At 45.3% G+C, this 18,363-nt stretch overlaps 1 protein-coding gene across 2 annotated transcripts in view; it reads left to right on the top strand.

Annotated features, from left to right (window-relative positions):
- Positions 1-18,363, top strand: part of MARS1 (methionyl-tRNA synthetase 1) — a 26,790-nt gene continuing 8,427 nt past the window's right edge. For both annotated transcript variants that reach the window (XM_079967086.1, XM_079967087.1), the window contains exons 1-14: positions 1-159; positions 3,650-3,740; positions 5,571-5,670; positions 7,402-7,536; positions 8,722-8,797; positions 9,794-9,966; positions 10,983-11,095; positions 12,605-12,721; positions 13,483-13,686; positions 15,382-15,583; positions 16,493-16,567; positions 16,714-16,884; positions 17,707-17,802; positions 18,174-18,291. In XM_079967086.1, coding sequence (XP_079823212.1) covers positions 57-159; positions 3,650-3,740; positions 5,571-5,670; positions 7,402-7,536; positions 8,722-8,797; positions 9,794-9,966; positions 10,983-11,095; positions 12,605-12,721; positions 13,483-13,686; positions 15,382-15,583; positions 16,493-16,567; positions 16,714-16,884; positions 17,707-17,802; positions 18,174-18,291 — 1,774 coding nt within the window. In that variant the 5' untranslated portion in view covers positions 1-56. The remainder of the gene's footprint in view (positions 160-3,649; positions 3,741-5,570; positions 5,671-7,401; positions 7,537-8,721; positions 8,798-9,793; positions 9,967-10,982; positions 11,096-12,604; positions 12,722-13,482; positions 13,687-15,381; positions 15,584-16,492; positions 16,568-16,713; positions 16,885-17,706; positions 17,803-18,173; positions 18,292-18,363) is intronic.

The raw sequence follows: 18,363 nt of genomic DNA on the forward strand, positions 1-18,363 counted from the left end.
GCGGGCGGCGGGAGGCGTTGCATCAGCTGCGGAGCCGAGCGCGGAGCGGAGCGAGCATGAAGCTGTTCCTCAGCGAAGGCAGCCCCGGGGCGCTGAAGGTGCTGGCGGCTGCCGAAGCCACCGGCGCCCCTGCGGAGCTGAAGTGGGTCCCCCAGGAGGGTGAGTGCCGGGGGGGCGCGCCCCGCTTTCCCGGGAAACACCCCAGTTTCGCCGACGTCTTCAGGTGGCTCACGGGAGATTCTTATAATGAGGAGGAGGATTATACTGTTCCGACGTAAAATAGAAATGAACTGAAAATGAAAAACAAAATGCAGCAGCATTGATTTTCCACCTGAGGATCCCCCATCCCGATCTAACGCTTTGAATTCTGATTTTTAAGGACTTCTCCACCCTCTGCTGTTCTGTAATTTAGCATCCCTTAACCTGGATTGGTTATGAATCAGAGAATTGTAGAATTGGAAGAGACCCTATGCTGTAATTATGTTGCTCTGTTATCTTCAATCATGTTATTTATTGTTTGTAAGCCACTTTGGGACTCATTTGAATGAAAAGCGGCATAGAAATATAATAAATCAAAACCCAGGTCATCTAGTCCAACTCCCTGTAATGCAGGAATCTCAGCTCATCCATGACAGGTGGCCATCCAAACACTTCTCAAATACCTCCAAGAAGAATCCATCACCTCTCGAGGAAAACAGATCCACTGTCAAACAGCTCTTACTGTCAGATAGTTCTTCTCCATGTTTGGTCAGAATCTCCTTTCTTATAATTAGGGCTGGGCAATGACAGGTTTTCAACATCACAATCTATCACCAGCCAAGCATCCTGGTCTGGCAATATACCACAATGTTGAAAGAGCAAGCTGCACTGACCCCAGCCAGTGAGGCGCTGGGTTAACTGTCACTGCTCTCATTGACGCTGCTCAGCTGGTTGGTGCAAAGGCTCCCATCTCCCAGCTGAACAAGCTCCATGTCCCTCTTGTTCATGCATGAGCCAAAGGGATATGGGGCTTATGGATCTCCCACCCCATCTCCAGCTTGTGCACGCTGGAGGCGAGGTCAGCGCTCCTTTGAACATCTTCACCAAGAAGGACTCACCCACACCCCTCAACTGAGAAGTCTAAGGGAGCCCCAGCCCCATCTCTGGTTTGCACAGGCTGGAGGCGAGGTGGGGACTCCGTTAGACTTCTTCAGCTGGAGGGTACAAAGCCTCCCATCCCCATCTAAGCAGCCCCGATCCTACCAGGAGAAGGATCAAGTTCCCTCAGCTGGGGAGTGAGAGTACTTTAACAGAGCCCCCACCCTGCCGCTTGCTCAGGTGAGCCGATGGCGGGTTGGGGGCTCTGTAAAACTGCTGCTCAGCCAAGTGGTTTAAAGAAGCGGCAGAAGGAACAAGCTGTATTGTGCCTGGCCAATGCAGCTTGTTTCTCCCTCTGCGCCACTGTGAGGGCAGAGTGAGGTGGCAGTTTCACACAGTGGTTTATCACTGATGAAGCTGCTGCCTCTCCTGAGTCCCTCTGCCTCCAGCGCCGGCCGCAACTTGTTCTTCCTTAGTGCGCTGGGTGCTGGTAGAAGAAAGACTGAGGAGGGATGGCGGTTTCACCCACGATATATCGCTGAGTGAAGCTGCCATTGCAGTCTGCCCCTCATACCAGTCCTGGGCGATGCATTGTCCAGGCTTGTAACTTGTAACTTTGGTTCAGGTCCTAAGGGCCTCCGGAGCAGAAGAAAACAAGCTTGTACCATCCTCCATTTGACAGCCATTTAACTTCTGCTTTGTCATGTATGGGGAGTGGGGCTGAGGAGATGGAAGAATCCTAACCTACATTAGTGGTCACAGGTGTGGAATCGGTACCCCACAGGAGTCTCTGCCTGCAACAGCCTACTTCACCCTCCGGTCCCCAGAGGTTGGACTGGAGCTTCCATTAGTCCCAGCCAGCTTAGTTGGTGGTTCAGGATGATGGCAGTTCTAATCAAGCAACTTTTGGGAAACCATAGTTGAAGAACTCTAGTCTATACAGCAAGTCCACAACTTACATACTGTCAGAGCTGCCCAAGGTCCCAGCTCACAAAGGACCAACGCCAGTTCTTGCTATATACAAAAGTCTTTATTAAGGTTCAGTTTCCATTTCAAAGCTGCGGCGCGCAGCTCTACGTCTCAACCCTAGACCGCTGAAGCTCCATCTGAATCTCCTCCCCCTCGACACCAGTTCAAGACCCTAGCCTTGCTCCACCTCCTCCTTTGCTCCTTTCTCCTCTGGGTCCTTCTGCCCGCTGGGGTGTCGCCCTTTCTGGACTCTTCTGATGCTGATTCCCCGGATTCTTCCCCCTGCTTCCGGCGTGCTTTAGGACCTGGCTCCCAATCCGACCTCCCTGCTGTCCCGCGCTCCTGTACATTTGAACTTGGCACGCGCGCCCAGCCGGCAACCTTCCTCCTGACCGTTACACATACGTTTAACATGTGTGCATTTGTAGATAGATAGATAGATAGATAGATAGATAGATAGATAGATAGATAGATAAGGGGCCAGAATCTGGGGAAAGGACTTTGGCAGTCCCACCTGCCATTGAACCCAATGTTAGGATTGCCATACGCCTGGTTTTCCCCAGAGTCCTCTTTTTTCTGGGTAAAATTGTTGTCCAGGGAGATTTTTTAAAAATTTGGCAAAATGTCAATTTTGTTTGTTTGTTTGGTATCGTTAGTTAAACTTTGGGCCTAGAGACAAAAATGAGGGCTAACTGCTGGACTGAGTGGCACTCCTGTCATTGGATCTTTCCCATCTGTATCTGGGGATAGTGGGGGTTGAACCGGAAACTGTTCATGTGCAAAGTTTGTTCTTTACCACTGAGTCCATTTGACACAACTAAATCTGGTATTAAAAAATGTGGGTCTGCTTATGACAGCTCCTGTATAATAAAACATACATACTATTTTGCTATAAACTCTCTTTTTCCCCCCCAATAATATTTATTCAAGTTTTAAAATGTTACAAAAAAGAACACAATATATAAAGACAAAACATATCCAAAATAAAAATAGGAAAATAGAAAAAGCAGAAACAGCTAAAAAGGAAAAAAAAAGATACAATCCAAAAGACAAAAAAGCAAAAGAACAAATTAAACCTTAATATAACTCCCTTTCCTAACTTATCTCCTTGACCTCCTCACACCTCCCCTCTTTGTATTCTAATTCATTTCAGCAAATCCTTCACCTTATTTTTATCCTTATATCTTATCTTATTATACTGTAGTTTTCCATTCTTGCTTTCACCAATTAACCATCCACTTTTACTTTATTTAATCTTATTTCTCATTAAAACTTATATATCTAAACTTATTCTTGAAACGTTTCCCCTAGGGTCATCTGTATCTGGGGATAGTGGGGGTTGAACCTGAAACTGTTCATGTGCAAAGTTTGTTCTTTACCACTGAGTCCATTTGACACAACTAAATCTGGTATTAAAAAATGTGGGTCTGCTTATGACAGCTCCTGTATAATAAAACATACATACTATTTTGCTATAAACTCTCTTCTGCACCCTGTCAGCTTTTCCTAGTTGCTCAAGCAAAGATGACCTGCTAGAAAATAGTTAATTCTCTTGTGTGTGTGTAAACTGTACTTCTGTTTTGTGTATATTCCTCCTTGACAGCTCATGTCGTCCCATTCCTCACCCGCTCCCAGCTGCCAGCTCTGCACTTGGAAAAAGAATCTTTCCTCTTCTCCACAAATACGATTTGCCAGTAAGTATGAGGCCCTGAATGCCCTGTGTGCTTTCCAAGTCAAGTTACTGGTCACATCACTTGTGTGTTGTGTCCAATGTCTGTGGTACTGGTGATGCTAGATAACCCCAGCGGTGTTGATAGTACGAGCAGAGAAGTTGCCTGGAGGGGACCAACGCACGCCTAGCAGAAGGCTGCACTGGCCTGCGTGGCATCTCCCAACACCATACAGGCCAGTGCAGCCTTCTGCTGGGCCGTGCCAGTCTCCATAGTGTTAACCCTGTACCACTGCTACTGAGGGATAAGGGGTTTTGGGTGGGGAAGACTATTTGTCCCATCCAAACCAGTGGAGTGGGCCAGCAGCACCGGCTTGCCCCCGCGACTGTGGGTGCCCAGGGGTGTGCATGCCAATGTCAGCATGCCCGGTGGCGCCCGTGTCCAACATCAGCACGCCCCAAGCATGCTGATATCAGACACACGTGCACCACCAAAATTTGTGGGTTTACCACCAGTCCCCTCATGGGGAATTTTGTGAGTGCTAGAGTCTGCTCTTTGGAATCTTTTCCCGTTGAATGTTAGGCAGGCTTCATCTCTATTGCTGTTTATATTTCGGTCTCTTTCTCCAAGGATCCCACGCGAGGGTTTCCCCATTTTATTCTAAGAATAATCCTGTTTGGAAAGGGAAGGCAGAGATAGTGACTGCTATCCCACCCCCCAACCCCCTTGTGATTTTGATAGTTGAATAGGGATTTGGGCACAGGTCTCTAGCACTCTATTTTTTTAAAAATTACTTTTTTATTCAAAATTAAAACAAAACATATTATCTAGAAACGTATCATCCTTATTTTCCCCCTTTTTTCCTTCCTTCCTTCCTCCCTCTCCCTCCCCCCACAGAACCCACCCACCCCCACCCCCAACTTCCCTCAGTTCCAGTCTTTGATTTCTCTAAAAATGCTGTTTTCTGCATGTTACACAGTTGTATAGATCCTCAAACTATTTAAGTAATAATTATCAAAAAAGTTTGTGAATGTTTATTCAAAACAAGCCAAGGAGTCCAGTTCACTTTGTTGCGTCTTCAAATACTTTGTAAAGGGTTCCCATTCATCTTTAAAGTCACAGTTATCCTTGTCCCGTAGCTTGTATGTCAGTTTTGCCAGTTCTGCACAGTCCATCAATTTTTCTTGCCGTGATTCTTTAGTTGGGGTTTCTTCAGTCTTCCATCCTTGTGCTATTAAAACTCTTGCGGCCGTTGTTGCATACATGAAGATGTTTTTCAGCTTTTTTGGCAGATCTTTCCCTACAATCCCTAATAAAAATGCTTCAGGTTTTTTAACAAATGTTAAATGGAACATTTTCTTCAATTCGTTGTATATCATTTCCCAATTTTTTTAATTACCTTACAATCCCACCACATATGATAAAATGTCCCCTCCTTTTCTTTACACTTCCAACATATATTTGAACTAGTTTTGTACATGTTCCCTAACTGCACTGGTGTTATGTACCATATAGGTCTCTAGCACTCTAAACACTGTACCACACTGGTACTCTAGCGGTCTTGGGCCATGCCAGCACACATCACAGAAACAAGATATGCATCTCATACTGGAGTGCGTGAAGCATAAGAGCACAGAAAAGCAAGCTCTGTGAAGCAGCCTCCATCACAAGTTAGAGAATGTGACAAGGCAGTCATGCTGGGTTTAGGAACAGAAGGGGTTAATGAGGGCTCCTTGTGATAGAACGAAAGTACTACTATAGTTTTGTTTTCCTGATTGTCTTTTAAACTCATCTATAAGTGTGCACATATTCCCAGTGGAGAGTGCTTAGTTTCTTCTGCTCTCTTTCTTCTAGGTACTTCTTCCATTTATCTGGAAAAGAAATTCGTGATTTTGGACAGGATGAGAGCAATTTTTCCAACCAGTTGTTTGAATGGGATGCAACTGAGCTGGAGGTGTGTGAAGCATTGCTCTGTTTCTTTATGGTGGGAACATTTGCTTGTTTCTGCAGTTCATGGAGGGGAGATGGTATTGTTTGTGGAGGGGAGTGAAAGAAGGTTATAGTAGCTGCCTTATTTTCTTTAATTACATACCCAGATGCCTATAGATGAGACTTTGACTCAGTTTATTGTCCTTCCAAAATGCCCAGTTCTTGTTGGTGGGGAGTGATTATATATTGCAGGGGCCCCTGGGTGTGTGTGCAAGTTGCTTCTTTAAGCTTCCTGTTGATCACCTAGTAGGAATGTCGGAGAATTCTGACAAAAACAGAAACGGTGGAGGAAATGGCAAACATGCACTTTTTTGTCCCATGTCCGGAACGGAAATCAATCCAGCAAATACCGTCAGTATTTGCTTTTGTTGCTTCCAGTCAGCCATCAGTACATAATTGAAATTAATGGGGTGGAATAACATATGTACTATGTAATTCACATAGTTAAATACATATATTACATAATTTCACCACAGTAGACAGAAGGACAAATAACCTAGTTATTGACAGAAGACAAACTGCAGCAGAAAGGAGACAGTGCTGCATGCAACAGTACAGGCTGGAGTGGAAAACAGTGGCTTCTTACATTCTTACACCTAATGTTTAGAGCATAGGTTTTCTTCTCCCCCACTTCCTGCCCTCCCCCTTGGTTTACCGATGCAGCACTTTCCCTATAGAATGAATAATAACCTTTTACTTACAGGGAAGAAGATGAAGGGGTTTGCTTAAGAAAGCCATTGGGTTGGAAGCTAAAACTGCCCAGTGCCTGGGGGTTGAGGCTGCTCCTCTGAACTCTCTTCTGTATTGCAGTCCTTTACTCTGTCCTACAAAACTCAATGAAAATCATTAAGTGGGGGGTGGGGAAGCCACCTATTCATCTGCTTAGGGTTTCCTCAAGTTCTGTGTCTTCATTAGCATGAGAGTTGCAGAGACTGAACACAGGAACTAAATATGTAAAATCTGACTAGCAAAATGTCTGCCATTATGATGAAGTCTCTCTCTCTCTCTGTGTGTGTGTGTGTGTGAGAGAGAGAGAGAGAGAGAGAGAGAGAGAGAGAGAGAGAGAGAGAAGAGCTTATATAGTGGTACCTCAGGCTACAAATGCTTCGGGTTACAAACTCCACTAACCCAGAAGTAGTACCTTGGGTTGAGAACTTTGCCCTAGGATGAGAATAGAAATGGTGCAGCAGCAGCGGGAGGCCCCATTAGCTAAAGTGCGCCTCAGGTTAAGAACAGTTTCGCATTAAGAACGGACCTCCGGAACGAATTAAGTTTGCAACGCGAGGTACCACTATATAATGTAAGCACCATTGGCTGGGGGGCAGGGGAGCTCAGTGTGTCTGTATACCTAAAAGTAAAATGGTGGCTTCGAATAGACCACTGGGGCAGGCACCAAGCTTGCTGTGGGACACTGGTGAGAATCGATCCTGCTTCCCTTTCCACATCCTTTCTTACAGTCCTGCATAGGTTCATTCTCTGGTCCTTGGTTAATTCTGAATTGTGGCAGTGTGGAGGGAAACTAGCTTTTATATTTGCTTTTATCCAGGGCTGCCAATCTGCATTTTTGTTTTCACTGTAAAATAGGGTATCAGTTCTAATCTTAGGAGAGGGCAACCTACTTTTGATCAAGGGTGAAAGATAACAACATGAGGCACAAGAGGGCCTTAACATGCCTCTCCTCTGGCTTTCCTCTTAGCCTGCTTTGTCTGCAGCCTTGTATCTTCATTTGGTTCATGGAAAGAAAGGAGAGGAGGTTTTGGAGATTATTCAGAAACCACTGAACTACATTGACCAGACCCTTGTCAAAAAGGGTACTCCGTATCTTACCGGGGTAAGTAAGAATCCCTGTGTAGCAAAATGAGCATTACTGACAAAGGATTGGTAGAGTTGAGAGGGATATCCAATAACTATGGATTTTTCAGGCTAAATAGTTACGCTAGTGGGTGCCAGCACAATGAATCCCGCTTGTGCAACAGGAATTCCTCTGCTCATCCTCCCCCCACAACAGCATGGGGGGGGGGGAGCAGGGAGATTTCTCCATCAGGGCAAGCAATTTTGTTTGCCCTGGGGAAGAATCTCCTTAGCACTGCTTTGAATCTACACCCCCCTCCCCCGTTGTCTTTGGCAGGACTGGTTCCAAGCCAAGGTCTTGCCATTTGCAACACATCGTTTTATGTGGCTCTTGTCCCAGGAGGACCAAGGGGAGGGGAAAACAAAGCAAAGTGAGGGGAGAAAAGCAAAGAACGGGGAGAGAACTATAATTGCTTGAAGTGCCATTGAGGCCTCACCTCTGACTTTTGAGGCTTAGGCCTGTATGCGTGAGCGCAATGCTTGCTGAGCTTTCTCACCTGAAGGGCTAAAAACTGCAAAATGAAATAATAAAAGCTGGAATACTCTGGATGCTAAATTTTATACCAAGTGCTGTTCTTGTGCAATTTGGATCAATAGAGTCACAGAATGCACAAGGCTATCCTGCCTCGAGTAAGAGATCGGACAAGAACACCTGTCCGTTCAGTTGGTGCATTTGTATTTCCCAGTGACCATTTCAGAACACAAGTTTATTGTCTTATATAAAAAGCTTATTACAGAATATGTGTACTAAATTGCTATGTTATTGCTGGCTTTTGCTGACAAGATAAATCAAATATATAGTTTGTTTATGGCCCACTGAGCACAAATGCAAAAGTTATAGAACATAAATTACATAAATTAGTAAAAAGATTGCAGTGTGTGTGCATGCGCCATAAAGCAGCCTATGCAAAATTTCTACATTTAGGAATTTTGCAAATTGCTCTGTAATAATAAAAAGGAGCCCTCTGATAAAATGATTAACAGAGGCACGGAAGTCTCTTCAGTGTTAATTCTGGAAAATTAAAACTTAATATTAAATGCATATTGTGGAAAGAGTTTGTTCCTTTTGGGAAACACTTTGCTACTCTGTTCTAGAGTTTATTCTGGCCTGTTGCCCCTCCTCTTCACACTTGCGAACCAATTTTCCCCTAACCTTTTTATCTAGGATGCTGAGTCAGCTGTTGATGTCGTCTTGTGGGGCTCCCTGTTCCCTCTGTTAAGGGATGAATCCTTCCTGCCAGGTGAGAGATGCTGCCAAAGGCCTTAGTGTGCATCATTTTGTGGCCACGTTTAAGGCCACAGGAGGCAACTTTGATGTGCTGCTGGTTTCGATGAGCCTCTGTGTGTTGCTGTGGCTCCTCTCCTCTCCCCGTTCCTAATCGCTCAGTCATGAATCTCACTGGGCCACCTTGGCCCAGTCACACTCCCCACAGGATTGTTGTGAGGATAAAATGGGGAGGAGGAGAATGTTAGTGCCGCCTTGAGCTCCTTGGAGAAAAGGTGGGATATAAATATGATAGATAAATACAGTGCTTTTTTGTGGAGGGACGCATACCCCTAAACATTTTGTGAATCTGAGTTTGGCCTCATTGAGGGGCAGCATTTCAATATGAGTAGGAAGATGAGAGTACCCCTAAATGTATTTTTTTTTTAAAAGCACTGGATAAATAAATACATAATTGGGGTTTGGGGGGGGTGTCCTTTTTTTCACACTCTTCCCTCTCTCAGTAATGAAAGCATATGGATCATTGCCAAACATTCTGCCTTCAGGGAGCCCCCTTGCATTGCAGAGGACACAACCAGCTCATATGCAGCACCAAAGCGACTTGCTCAGTTGCTGCATTGCCCCTGAGTGCACCTTGGGAAAAACCTTACATGCTCTTGTGGCGGGAAGGATTGTCTGCTACTGCTATCATCTTACAGAGGGATCCTAGGGCATTCAAAACATTATTTAGACCACACTGAGATAAAGGTACAATAGCTAGCTTTTTGTTTCGTTTCCCCCCCCCCCCCGGCTATCTTGATTCTGATCACTCTGGTGATTCCAACCATACTTGCCTTGCCCAGAAGAAGTCTCCTGGCAAAACTAGTCTCCAACTAGTTTTGAGTCAGTGGCAGGGATCTTCACAGATTATGGGGTGTGGGTGTTACCTTAATAGGAACTTAATACATTTCTATTTGAGACTGAGCAGTTAACAAGGTGAGATTTTTCCTCTGGAATTTGTTTGATTTTAAAGATGAGTTAAAAACCTTGAGGAGATGGTTCCAGAACATGAACCAGAAGGAGTACTGCAAGAAGGCTGTTGAATCTGTATGGACGCCCAAAGGATTGCTGGAGCTGAAGGCTTATCTGCAAAAGCATCCTGCTCCCAACCAGGCTTTTGAGAAGCCAGCTACGAATGAGCTGAAGGTATTGTCCTCCTTCCGTGTGAACCAGACCTCCAGTTCTCTTCAAATGGTGCTAAGAGTAGCACATAGTGCTGCAGGTGGGGGAAAGGGAAGACTGAATGACTGAATGCTTCCCCAGAGACCAGCTCTGTCAGCTCCGGAAGGGAGAATGCTAGGCAGCAAGGCAGGTGGTAAACCAGCAGAATCCCTAATCTGCTCCAATTGTCCAACGCCAGAAACACACACTCTAGGTCCAGCGCCAAGGGCCTTCTGGCGGTTCCCTCGCTGCGAGAAGCCAAGTTACAGGGAACCAGGGCCTTCTTGGTAGTGGCACCCACCCTGTGGAACGCCCTCCCAACAGATGTCAAAGAGAACAACAACTACCCCTGCCCCTCACATCCCACCAAGTGCCCTTATATCCCAGTTTTAAAACGTTGAAACTCTAAAAAAAGAATTTAAAAGGATATAAAAACAATTTAAGGGAAGAAGCCCTCTCTGCTGGGCAGCAGCAGCAGTCCTTAGGAAGCCTGTCAGGCCCTGCCCTGGGCCAGGTAGATAGAGGCAGGAGCAGGGCCCTCAGGCTCTCAGCAGGGTGGTCCTATTGAGCTATTGCTTTGCTATGTTGTTATGAAATTGTTTTTGTTGTGTTTGTTTGAAATGCATCTCTGTTTCTTTTTCGTAAACTCCTTTGAGCATTTTTATTATTATTATTTTGGTGGCAAAGTGGCATTCAGATAAAATGAATGAAACAAAATCTTTCCTTCTGCTTTTGAAAATGAGGTTAAAGTCAATGACTAGATTCTGAGAAGATGTTTAGGATTTGTTTAGTTGACTGGTATTTAGCCCAGTAAGTACTAAAGCACCATGTGGGGAGGGAAGATGCACCAAGAGGGTGCAGACTGTCTTGGTGTGTCTGAGCCACACTTGCAGTTTTGGGCTCTGCCACTTTATGCATCAGCATAGTGATTGCCTTCTGGGAGCTGGGTGCTGAGCACCTGCAAAGCAGGTTTGGAGATGGATTTTTGTTCCTCCCTCTAGGAAGAGGAATCCACTCAGAGGTCTCTGTCTGAGGAGGAGATTGCAACAATTGCAGAAGTCTGGGTCAGAGGGCCAGCTGGCCTCCCCAAACCTTGGAAGCCACAGCAGCCTATGTAAGTACCTTGCTGGGCTAAAATGCCCTGGCCTTAGTGGAAATGATGTGGGGCTGTTTTGAAGAGGACTTCAAAGCAAAGAGCAGAACTATATTCCTGTTCTATGTCTTAAAATCACAAACATCTCTGTATGTATGAATACAGTGGTACCTCAGGTTAAATACTTAATTGCTTCCGGAAGTCTGTACTTAACCTAAAGCGTTCTTAACCTGAAGCAGACTTTCCTATTGAAAGTAATGGAAAGGGGATTGATCTGTTCCAAATGATGAAAAAACACTCCCTAAAACAGCAATTTAATACAAATTTTACTGTTTCATGAGACCATTAATCCATAAAATGAAGGCAATAATCAATGTGCTGTACTATAAAATGAATAAGGCCGTATTTTAGAGGAAAAAAAGTAAAATTTATTTCCAAACTCACTGTTTGGAGGGGGCTCAGGGTCCTCTTCCACAATCACAATCGGCTTGGCTCCCGGCATTTGTGAAGGCCTCAGAGAGCTCCTGCGGCTGGAGCCCAGTCGCAGAGCCTCTGCAGGCACTGCAGATGTCAGGGCTTGGCTCCCGGCATTCACGGAGGCCTCCAAGAGCTCCGTAGGCCCCGCCAATGTCTGGGTTTGCCTCCAGGCAGCGGCGAGGCCTCCGAGAGCTTGGACAACTTACCGTATTTTTCACCCTATAGGACGCACCGTCCCATAAGGCGCACCTAGTTTTTTGGGGGGGAAATAAAGGGAAAAAAAATATTTTCCCCCAGGCGCGGGGCTGGGGCGGGGGAGGCCCGAGCTTCCCTCGACCCCAGCCCCCAAACAGGCAGCTCTCTGCAAGCCGTGGGAGCCCAGCGCCGGCTCCCGCTGCTTGCGGAGAGCTGCGCAAAGCCTGGAGAGCGAGAGGGATCGGTGCGCACCGACCCCTCTCGCTCTCCAGGCTTCAGCGAAAGCCTGCATTCACCCCATAGGACGCACACACATTTCCCCTTCATTTTTGGAGGGGAAAAAGTGTGTCCTATAGGGCAAAAAATACGGTACTTCTGGGTTACAGTCGTTTGTAACCTGAAAAAACGTAAGTTGAAGCGTTTGTAACCCGAGGTACCACTGTATATGAAAATAAATCTGTATGTATATCATGGTGAAGATTGACATCAGTGTTAGGGTTAGCGGTTAACCCTTATCAATGCAACATGGTGCACAGCACAACAGCCCCCTCCTCTGTATAGGCCATTTTGTGGTGATGTGTGATCATTTCTAATGGAGTTTCCCCACAGCCATGAGGTTTAGGAGCCAAACGCCAATTTGCAAATTTAGCAGAGTATCAGGATCTGTTTGTACTAGCATCCAGCCTATAAAGAACTGGCCTTTCTAAGTTGCAGGGGTAACTTCCCCAGGAGCCCAGATACTTACTGTGTAACCTCATAGAGCAGCCTTTTTTCCTTCTTGTGTCTCCCTGCTCTTCTACGAAAGCACAGTTTCTCTCCTTAAAATCTGGCTCCATTTCTTGTGGCTCATCTTTGCAGACTTCCTGTGGAAGGCATGAAGAACGTGCTGATCACCAGCGCCCTGCCCTATGTCAACAACGTGCCTCACCTTGGGAATATCATTGGCTGTGTCCTCAGTGCCGATACTTTTGCCAGGTAAGATGTTGATGCCTTTTGCCACCGACTCTTGTTAGGATATGTCAATCACTTGAAAAGGGAATTTATTCTTTTGGCATTTTATTTTCAAGGTGTATCCACTCCACCAGAGCTGCCTTTGTACCTGGTAATATCAGAGTGGTTGGTGATATGAGTCAATTGATTTCTTGCTATTTGATATTGTTTTAATGAATCTGATTTTACAATGAATTTGCAAAATCCCACAATATGTGTACTTGGATATCTGTGCCTACATTGCCTATATACACATTGCAAACTACTTTGAGGCAGGCAGTGTATAAATATTATGAAAGAAAATAAAAAATATTTTCTGTGTGTTGCAACTTGCATCTTGAGCAGGTCTTAGACTCCAGTTCTAAACAGTTATTACAAAGTAAGAGCCACTGAGTTCAGTGAGGGTTATTTCCAACTAATCATAGACAGGGTTTAACTGTTAATCTAATGAGATCATATGAAACTGCCTCACATCAAGTGGACTACTGGTCCATGCAGCCTCATTTTCTGCTCTGTTCTGAGTATCAATGGCCCCCCAAGACCTGAAGATGAGGCCTTTCCCAGCCCTGCTGCCGGAGTGTTTTTTAACTGGATGTACCAGAAATGTAACCTGGGACCATCTGCATTCAAAGCATGTGCTTTCCCAGAGAGCTTTGACCCATTTGAAGTAACAGAGGGATTGTGTGAAGCTTTGGTCCTTGCAGGTAGCGATAAGCATCCTTCTTCACTTCTTGTGTCCTGTCCAGGTACTGTCGTTTGCGCAACTGGAACACACTGTACCTGTGCGGTACTGATGAGTACGGCACTGCCACAGAGACAAAGGCCATGGAGGAGGGGCTGACACCGCAGCAAATCTGTGATAAGTACTACACTGTCCATGCCCAGATCTACCAGTGGTTCAAAATCTCCTTTGACTACTTTGGCCGCACCACCACGCCCCATCAGACCAAGTAAGTACTGCCAGGAAAGGGAGCACAATGGCCAAGGGAAAAGGAGCATGAATGCCTCATTGGCAGCACTACTTTGCGCTCTCTCTTACAAACCACTTATTGTCTTAGCCTTTAAGAACTGTAAAACTGGCTATTAGAGATGGGCAGAAAAGATTGACGGAATTGTTTACAGTTTCTGTGACCATGGAGGTCCAGCTGCCATGAAACAAGGCACGCCTTTACCTAAAAATCTGAGAGCACATAATATGTTTTTATTTAAATTATTTCAAATTGTTGCCCCTCTACTCAAACTGAGTGCTCAGGGTGAGGCATTGGTGCCAAGTACAGGTTTAAGGCATGCTTGTAAATGACTGTGCTCAATGTAGCAAGTTTTTTACTTCTCCAGAAAAAGGGAAGCTTTTCAAAATTTGGCTTTGTTTGCTATTTTCCCCCTGCCTTGGGCTACAAATGACAAAACAGCATATATGTGGGTGAGAAGGAACTCCTTGTGGGCTAGTAACTTACTGTTGAGAGGTGGTAGATGGGTTCCTTGGAAGCCACTGGTGCGCAGGCTGAGTTAGGATGTGGGTTCTCTTCTTCTGAATAATCCTGTACAGCTGCCACTGGTGTATTACAAAAGAGGGTATGGTGCCACTAAATGTAATGCAGAACTGCAGGTGTGCCACATCATATATGAGGGCTGGCAGATAAACTCAGAATGCAGTCCTGACTGGTTAGCAGCTTGCATGTACTGGCTGCAGGCCTATCTTGTTCAATGGTAAACTGATAAAGTGATTTGTAACAGTACTTTTATCCCTATCTCTGAATGAGCAGAACAGCATTGTCCGAGGATACTAACTGGGACAGATGGAATTTTAGTTACCATGCTTACGTGTACTGTTGTAGGAAGCATGTTCAGTCCCCTCCTGTGAAGCAAGGTCAGATACACATCTAAAGATAAGATGCAGTTTAATCTTTTGTACACCACTTTGGATTTAATAATAATAATAATAATAATAAGTGGTCTATATGTGTGTAAATAAGATTAATTGGCACCAGTTCCGATCAAATCTACCTAGACCACCAGACACTAATATGCCATTGGGAAACACAGGTGTTTGCTGTTTGGTCAGTTTCCAGTGGCTTGAGCAAGTAAGGCAAGCCACATGTTACAGGGTTCAGCAATGCAGAACCAAGTCAGTGGGACTTCCTTTGCACCTTAGAAAGGTTCTTAACTGACCAATGGACAATTGAGCCATGAATTTCACACTACAGGTAGTGCTATGAGATGGGCCTCCTCCTTAAATTGGACCATGGTTGGCACAGGAGAGCAGGACTCCATGTTCTAGAGCAGGTGTGGGGAACCTTTGGACCGATGGATATTGATGAACTACAACTCCCAACACCCCTTCCCATTGGTCATGCTTGCTGGGACTGGTGGGAGTTGTAGTTCATCAACATCTGGAGGGCCAAAGGTTCCTCACACTTGTCCTAGAGGTATGAAGTGCTTTGCCAGCCTTCCTGCTGTATTAGAGAATCATCAGCAGAAGGTGTAGATGCAGTTGGCAAGCCCAAGACAAACACTGGTCTGCTAATTGTTCATGGATTGACTGCCAAGTTTTCCCTGATGTGATTTTTATTTAATTTTTGGGGTGTGTGCCATATGAAGGTTGAGGATGTCCCTCCGTCATATGTTTCTTCTCTTCCTTGCCTCAGGATAGCTCAGGACATTTTCCAGAAGCTACTGGAGCGCAACTACCTTCTGACAGAGACAGTGGATCAACTGAAGTGTGAGAACTGTGCACGGTTCCTGGCTGACCGCTTTGTGGAAGGCATCTGCCCCTTCTGCAACTATGAAGAGGCCCGTGGGGACCAGTGCGACAAATGTGGCAAACTGATCAATGCCACTGAACTTAAGGTACTGCCACCCATATGGTCCTGGGAACCTACATACTTAGCATTTCTCTTTATCTTTGTCTTGGATTGCTAGAAATAATGGTGGAATGTGTCTCATTTGCACCATGCTAGGCTAGCACAGATTCCCCACCCCCCATCTCCTCCCCACAGAATCCGGCGGTGCAAGCCCAAGGTCCCTCTCTTTTTACAGAAGTAGATAAACTTTGCAGGCATAGGAGAGCCCTCAGAGTGATTTAGGCATACCAGATAGGCTTAATCCAGGGGTTTTCGTGCAGGGCACCATAAAGTATGATTTTTTTAAAAAAAAGAAAAGGTACCTTATTTTATACCAGAATTGAAATCAATTCTGAGGGTACAAAACCTGCCACATTTCAAAGTGATTTTCCCTCAAGGGAGACTTTACTGTTTTGGATTGTGTACAATTGGAATTTAGAAGTGCAGGTGATTGTGGGAATAAAGAGCATGGATCCCCAGAAAAGACTGGGGTGGGGAAAATGTTACACACACACACACAGAGAGAGAGAGAGAGAGAGAGAGAGAGAGAGAGAGAGAAAGCGCAAGGACCCTGCTTTCAAAGGGAAGAAAGTGAAATTTCTGTTGATTTCCATAGGAATATTAATGGTGGTGGAGGAAATAGCATAGATCCATGTGAAGAACAAACATAGTTATTAATCTTTACTTCAGCATCCTTTCCCCAAATCGCTGTTCCCTGGAAGAAAATTTATTGATTAAAACCTGGGCTTGTCAATCAAAACAAAGGGAGGTGCAGCCAATAATAACTTTCCAGAACACAAGAATTAGCATGTGTGGCGGTCCTACATCTGGGCTTGGTACTACTTCCTACATGTTGTTTAATTGCTGGGCTTAATGTCAACCATACCATGGCCTTGTCTTCTTTCCATCCTGGCAGAAACCAGTTTGCAAAGTCTGCCAGGCGACCCCTGTGGTGAAATCCTCCCAGCACCTGTTCCTGGACCTGCCCAAGGTGAGTCTCTCTTGTCCTTTAAGGACAGTACGATGTCCATGCAATGTACAATTTGCTTAGTGTTGTTAGCAATCATAATGAGCCCTAGACCTTATGACATTACACCCAGGATCCTCATTCGCTGTCTCTGATCTTCTCACCTTTAGCTAGAAGAGAGCCTGGAAAAGTGGCTGGCTGTCTCTCAGTCCACTGGGGACTGGACCCCCAATGCCAGATATATCAGCCGTTCCTGGATCCGTGATGGGCTCAAGCCACGGTGCATTACTCGTGACCTGAAGTGGGGGACGCCAGTCCCTTTGGATGGCTTCCGTGAGAAGGTGAGTGATGGGGTAAAGACCCAGGGGGTCAGTTCTTAATCCTTTCATGGTATTGCTGAGTGCTTGTTCTTATTCTATGGTCCAAGGCTTTTCTTTTTGAGGGGCACCACAGGAAAGACAGTACTATTTCAGCAGGATGGATCAGGGCATTGGGAGTTCTAGCAGGTAGGGAGTCTAGAGGCAAAACAGCTTAGTGTCAGTGGTGCCTGGAGAAAAAGGAGGGCATTGTAAAAGGAGCCCAGAAAGTTGTCTGGGTTGTGTCTGTCTGCTATCTGAACATCTAAAGTAACCTTCTCAATTGTATTATTCATTAGTAACTTCATATCGCATTTGCCAGTCAATCAAATGCTTTCTAATTCCAATCAAATTTATTCATACTTTGACTTAAACTCGTCGTTTTGCTAATTAACCAGAACTTATGCCTGTAGTTTAATTATTGATTCAACCCTTGAAACCAATGGTACAGCTCCAGAATGATCAAGTGTTGTTGATTCATTTGAGCATGTGCAGAATACCTACAGTTCACCACTGAAGAATCAGCAGCCACACTCCACATATTTGGCATTGTCTTAAAAAGGTTTGAGCTGTGGCCTGCCCTGTTTTAGGAATTAAGCATCAGTATGGCCTTCCATACTTCAAAAAATAAGGATTGAAAATATGTGTACGAGCAGATGTGTCAAATTTCAAGTGAAATGTTGATCGGGAAATGTTCAAAGGCAGGATGTTACTGGAAGTCTAGCCACTCTGGTCTCTGAAAGTGTTCCCTTGCCTGCCTTCTGTGAACCATCCCCTCATGTTTTGCCCCCCCTTCTCTCTCCATAGGTGTTCTATGTCTGGTTTGATGCCCCCATTGGCTACCTGTCCATTGCAGCCAATTACACTGACCAGTGGGAGAAATGGTGGAAGAACCCAGAAGAGGTGATGAGCTTGTTAGTTTTGTACACTTGCCACTGTAGCTTGGTCTCTTTCACAGAAGGAATAAGACCGAGAGATCCCTTCCAGATAAGCTCATTTTATGTAAAGGATGTACAGTAGTTTTCTCGTGTGTGTCTTCAGTCTAGAATCCAGGCAGATGTTCTGTCTGATAGTGTATCAAAGCACTGGAGATGGGGTGGGAGCATGTGTAGGACCCAGGGTGCCTGTACACCCATGTGATTATCCCATCCTCAGGGGCATGTGTGCTTCTGTAACACCCCTCCAAACAAATGCCCTTTATACTAGTCAGCCATTTGGGGCAGCAAAGAGTGAGTGTGACTTAACCATGCAGTCCATCTCCTGTTTCTTCTCAGGTTCAGCTTTATAACTTCATGGCCAAGGACAACGTCCCCTTCCATAGTGTTGTGTTTCCCTGTTCGTTGCTGGGTACTGGGGATCGATACACACTCGTCAACCATCTTATTGCAACAGGTACTCTGTGTGTGAGAGTTGGCCCCACCTGCCGCTCTTTCATTTCCAAACCCTGCTGGTTTAAGCTAGACT

This window comes from Podarcis cretensis (genome assembly GCF_951804945.1).
Source record: "Podarcis cretensis genome assembly, chromosome: 2".
Taxonomy (NCBI): Eukaryota; Metazoa; Chordata; class Lepidosauria; order Squamata; family Lacertidae; genus Podarcis; species Podarcis cretensis.